A 6,000-nucleotide genomic window follows, 5' to 3' on the forward strand; every position below is an offset into this window, starting at 1 on the left:
GAGAGGCAGCGTAGTTGTCGCAAATAGTAGAAAGGGAAATGGGACTTGATATACTGCCTTTCTGTGGTTTTTGCAACTACATTCAAGGCAGTTTACATAGTATATGCAGGTACTTATTTGTACCTGGGGAAATGGATGGTTAAGTGACTTGCCCAGAGTCACAAGGAGCTGCAGTGGGAATTGAACCCAGTTCTCCAGGATCAAAGTCTGCTGGACTAATCACTAGGCTACTCCTCCACTCTCAAAGGTTGCTTGGTTTTGGGGAATCAGAGTAAGTGTTGAATCTAACTGTATTCCAAGGTTCCTGACTTGTGATTTCAGGGGAAGGTCATACTTCCCAAAAGAGATATTGATGTCAGGTACGTATTCACTTGTGTTAGGGACCCAGAGAGGCTCAGTTTTACTTGAGTTCAGGCAAAGTTTGTTGTGCAAAGCCCATTCATGAATTGATGTTAGACAGGTAATCAGTTTATTCCACTGGCGTAGCTACGTGGGGCCTGAGGGGGCCTGGGCCCCCGTAGATTTGGCCCTGGCCCCCCTGCCGACAATCCCCTTGAACCCCCCCTCCCGCCACCAACTCTCCCCCGCCGCTGCCGCCCGCCCCGCCGCCGCATCAGATACCTTGTTTGCAGGCGGGGTTCCCCGAACTCCGCCAGCCGAAGAGAGTCTTCTTCAGTGCCTAGCGCCTTCGTTCAACAAAGTTCCTGCTGCGATCAGCTGTTTCGACGCCTTACGTCCTAAGGCATCGAAACAGCAGATCGCACCCAGAACTTCGTTGAATGAAGGTGCTACTCTGGCGCTTAAGAAGACTCTCTTCCGCTGGTGGGGTTCAGGGACCCCCGCCAGCAAACAAGGTATGATGCGGGGCGGGGGAGAGTTGGTGGCGGGAGGGGAGTTCAAGGGAGTCGTCGGCAGGCCAGCAGGGGGGTCCAATGTGGCGGCGGCGGCAACTCAGGGGGGGTGGCTAAACAGTGCCCCCCGCCTCGGGCTCTGGCCCCCCCTCCCGGCGAGGTCTGGCTACGCAGTGGCGTACCAAGGGGGGGCGGTCCGCCCCGGGTGCACGCCGCTGGGGGGTGCCGCAGCGCGCGCCTGCTCTAAGTTCGCTGACTTCGCGCGTTCGCTGCAGCTCCCTCTGCCCTGGAACAGGTTACTTCCTGTTCCAGGTAAGAGGGAGCTGCAGCGAATGCGTGAAGTCAGCGAACTCTGAGCAGGCGCGCGCTGTGGCACCCCCCCCAGCGGCGTGCACCAGGGGGGGTGTCCGCGCTGCATCGGGGGGGTGCTGCACCCGGGGGGCAGGGCACCGCCCCGGGTGTCCGCCCCCTTAGGAACGCCACTGTGGCTAAGCCCCTGGTTTATTCAGGGTTGTAGTTAAGTAAGGTTCAATGGGTATGAGTAGCCGATGTAGAACTGAGTGTCCATTGACTGAATCAGCTGAGCTAGTAGCTTGAGGTAGATACTGAACAGAATAGGCGACAGTATCAGTCCTTGTGGTACCCCCCAGGTCAGTGCCCATGGTGACAATTAGTTGCTGCCAAACATTATGGATTGTTGCCTGTCTGATAGGATCTGAACCAAGCAAGTACTGTTCCATTGATACCTGTATCTGTCAGTCATTGCTAGCATGATATTATGATCCACAGTGTCAAAAACTACGGAGAAATCTAGCAGTAGTAACACCGAGGCAAATCCCCTGTCTTGGTTTCTGTGAAGATCATCTACTAGGGATATGAGGACCGTTTCTGTTCCCTAACTGGGTCTGAATCCAGACTGACATGGATCTAGCCAGTGTCTCTCTTCTAGCCAATCACTGAGTTAAACCCAGACTGTTTACTCTATAAGTTTCCCTAGAAATGGGATGTTGGATACTTTCAAGTTTGTCCTGGTCAAGGTTGTTTTTCTTTAGCAAAGGGTGAACCACTGCCCTTTTTAATGCTGTTGGTAGTTGCCCATTAGAAAGACAGGAGTTCACAATTTTAGTGGCACCTTCTATGAGGCCCAAACTTGCCTGCTGCACTACCTTTGATGGGCAGGGATTGAGGGAGCAAGCAGTTTGATCATCTTTAAGCAAGTTAAGTAAATAAAAATGATATACTGTATATCTTTAGCATAAAGCATGTATACCAGTTGAATGCTTTTGTGGCACGTTTAAAAACTTTCTAAAATGCAACTGTATCTTGAAGGGGTACGTTTCTGAAGTGCAGGGATTATAATTTCTGAGAGGTATGTTAGGACCAATTGTGGTCTACAGTAACATTCCACAGATATCTAAACACTCCCCCCCCCCCCACCCCAAAATCATGTCCAAAGAATAGGACACAACCTGTTTGCTTCTAGTTATTAAAATTGGCCAGGCTGGCCAAATACCATCTGGTTAGTAATCTAATGATACACAGCTTTTATTTCTGAAGTCTCCTCTATATAACAGTGTTAAGATTTGTGATCCCAGTACAGATTGTGATAATACCTGGCGCCCTGGGTTCGATTCCCACTGCAGCTCCTTGTGACCTTGGGCAAGGCACTTAACCCTCCATTGCCCCAGGTACAAAGACTCTAGGGACAAAGTACCTGCATATAATGTGTACAGTGCTGTGTACTTCTACTAGCACTATAGAAATTAGTAGTAGTAGTAATAACACCCCTTGCATTATTGCAGAGTATCCACTATGAGAGTAATAGTCTAAGATTTCTTGTACCATTAGAAACAAACTGGGATAATAAATACAACACACACCTTGTATTCCTGCACAGCTTCCTCTACAGGAGTCAGAGTGTGAGATCTGTGGTCCCTGGATTTGCCACACACCAAACAGATTAGCGTCTGATCGTCTTCACAGAATAGCTTCAGACTCTCTTTATGTGCCTCACACAGACTCCCCTTGTGTCGTCTCCCTGAGCATGGAGAGAGATTTTTGGCTATTTCTGTCACATTTGCCAGCTGTCGATTAGGCCTGAGGTTCCTCTGCTCTGACAATACCCTGCACTGGGGACAGGGGAAGTTTGTGCGTATTCCCTCCCAGCACCGCGCGATACAAGAGTAACAGAAATTGTGCCCGCAGTCTGTGAGCACTGGGTCTGTAAAATAATCCAGACAGATGGAACAAGTGGTTTCATCCTGCAGCTCCAAAGGACTGTTTTCACCAGCCATGGTTCTTCCGAGGCAAGTTTAGTTTCATTTTCATTTCCATTTCCTGTTTATTTCAGAAAGAGGGAGGAGTATATTGGGAAGGATCATCTGCCGTCTCTCCTGTCTCTTTGAACTCACATGATTCCCACCTTTATTCTATGGCTTCTTCCTCATGGAGTCTGGAAAGGACGCTAGAATCAAAATAAGACTTAGATCATTTCATTTGCCTGACAATTTTGTATGTTGCCAAAGTAATATAAAGAGAGAGAATAATTTTCTAAGAGGACACCTAGGTAGGGAAAGCACATATGAACTGCCTAGAATCACTAGTGTTGCTCAGTATATTTTAAATAAATGAATATGCACTTATTTGCATGTATAAAATAGCCTACCCCAGTTTCAAGACAGGAGTAACTGAAAATGTGCCAGTTGAAATCAGTCCATATGTGTGTATGCTGCATGTATTTTATAAAAATATATAACCGTGTACTTATTTTAGGCAACATAAACACAACCTTTTGGAGCCGACTTTTCTTTATGAATATCTGCGCAGGACTGCCAAATTAGTTACCCATTCCAGGAGGGAGACTTACATCCCAAAAGCAGTGTAGTATTTGTAGTCCATGATTTTATCCATTGAAATCTATGCTGCAGGTCCCATAATGCACCAGGATGAGGTTATCAGAAATCCAGGACTGGCCAAAAAAGTCTCCCTCCTGGAAAGGGTAACTTGACAGCTCTGCTAGTGTAACCAATCAATTGTGTGTCTATAATTTAGGTGTGAGCACTTACCACCAGCCATAGTGCTAATGTAAATGTTTACACCTGGATTATGAAAGTTTGTGCATGGATTATAGTATTTAGTAACTAACTGTGCACTTCACCCACCACCCTGCACCCAGACTCATAGTGTTGCCATACTGGGACAGACCGAAGGTCCATCAAGCCCAGTACTGGGTTATTTGGAAAACAATTGCGGATCTCGTTTTTTTCTGGATACCGTATAGTTTCATCACATGATTGGCATGTTTTGCAATAGGAACTGCAGAACTGATAGTGATATCATAAAGTGAGGGCTATACTTCAGTACACCAAAGATACCCCTGGATATACAAAGAATAAAGAAAAATGCTGAACTAGAGGACATGAAATGAGATTGAAGGGGGGCAGACTCAAGAAAAATGTCAGGAAGTATTTCTTCACGGAGAGAGTGGTGGATGCTTGGAATGCCCTCCCGCGGGAGGTGGTGGAGATGAAAACGGTAACAGAATTCAAACATGCGTGGGATAAACATAAAGGAATCCTGTTCAGAAGGAATGGATCCTCAGGAGCTTAACCGAGATTGGATAGCAGAGCCGGTAGTGGGAGGCGGGGCTGGAGGTTGGGAGGCGGGGATAGTGCGGGGCAGACTTATACGGTCTGCACCAGAGCCAGTGGTGGGAGGCGGGACTGGAGGTTGGGAGGCAGGGATAGTGCTGGGCAGACTTATACGGTCTGTGCCAGAACCGGTGGTGGGAGGCGGGGATAGTGCTGGGCAGACTTATACGGTCTGTGCCAGAGCCGGTGGTTGGGAGGCGGGGCTGGTGGTTGGGAGGCAGGGATAGTGCTGGGCAGACTTATACGGTCTGTGCCAGAACCGGTGGTGGGAGGCGGGGATAGTGCTGGGCAGACTTATACGGTCTGTGCCAGAGCCGGTGGTTGGGAGGCGGGGCTGGTGGTTGGGAGGCAGGGATAGTGCGGGGCAGACTTATACGGTCTGCGCCAGAGCCAGTGGTGGGAGGCGGGACTGGAGGTTGGGAGGCGGGGATAGTGCTGGGCAGACTTATACAGTCTGTGCCCTAAAGAGCATAGGTACAAATCAAAGTAGAGTATACACAAAAAGTAGCACACATGAGTTGTCTTGTTGGGCAGACTGGATGGACCGTGCAGGTCTTTTTCTGCCGTCATCCAGAGGAGCCAACTTTTCAAAATTATTGGGGGTGCTAAGCCCAGTGGAAATAACCCTTCCTTGGACACACACAGTGAATTTTCTCAATATTGGGGGTGCTCAAGCACCCACAGAGTCGGCTCCAATGCCATCATCTACTATGTTACTATGTTACTATGTTACTATGTTTATACCCAGATAAATTACATCAACTGACCACCACACAGTACAGAATATCAGCATTAGCTGCAACCCGTGTGGCCACTCCTCCAGAACACCCCCAATATGTTCCTGCTGTTATCCAGTAGCTACAAGCAGTCAGAAGCAATATTTATAAAGCAGCCATCAGCTGAAAATGTTACCTATTTGGATATGATGCACTTATCGTCAGACTCACAGAAAAAGAACGAAGCCTTGCGCCAGAAGAAGAGGACCTCGGCTGTCGGGGGTTGGGGGTCCCCCGCCAGCAAAGGTAGGTCAATGGTGATGGCGGCGGTGGGGGAGAGTTGGCAGCGGGAGGGGGTCGAGAGGGTCATCGGCAGGGGGGTCCAGGGCCAAATCTACAGGGACCCAGGCCCCTGTGGCCCCACATATCTACACCACTGCCTTACGCACCTTTGTAAAAGGGCCCCTATTTGAATATTGCGAACAGGTCTTTAAAAAGCTAAACAAAAAACAAGGGACATAATAAAATAATAGTAAGAAGTAAACCTACAATGTAAATAGTATTTAATAGCCCTTAAGTGCAAAATTGTAAACCAGTGAAACAATAATCAGTGGATCTTCAAGGTAAATAGCAGTCAATACAACTTAAGTGCAAAAAAAACATGAATAAAATAAATATTATACATGGATTAAAAATATAAGCAATCTGTGCTTAAAAAACTATCTTAGGGGTCCTTTTAAAAAGGCATGCTAGTGTTTTTTAGCACATGCTAGGAACATGAGT

At 47.9% G+C, this 6,000-nt stretch overlaps 1 protein-coding gene across 2 annotated transcripts in view; it reads right to left on the reverse strand.

The window, feature by feature from the left end:
* The window catches only part of LOC115466363 (E3 ubiquitin-protein ligase TRIM39-like), a 43,390-nt gene extending 40,213 nt beyond the window's left edge, over positions 1-3,177 (reverse strand). For both annotated transcript variants that reach the window (XM_030197553.1, XM_030197554.1), the window contains exon 1: positions 2,732-3,177. In XM_030197553.1, the coding sequence (XP_030053413.1) occupies positions 2,732-3,145 (414 nt within the window). In that variant the 5' untranslated portion in view covers positions 3,146-3,177. The remainder of the gene's footprint in view (positions 1-2,731) is intronic.
* Positions 3,178-6,000: the final 2,823 nt, after the last annotated feature.

This window comes from Microcaecilia unicolor, chromosome 3, assembly GCF_901765095.1.
Source record: "Microcaecilia unicolor chromosome 3, aMicUni1.1, whole genome shotgun sequence".
Classification (NCBI taxonomy): domain Eukaryota; kingdom Metazoa; phylum Chordata; class Amphibia; order Gymnophiona; family Siphonopidae; genus Microcaecilia; species Microcaecilia unicolor.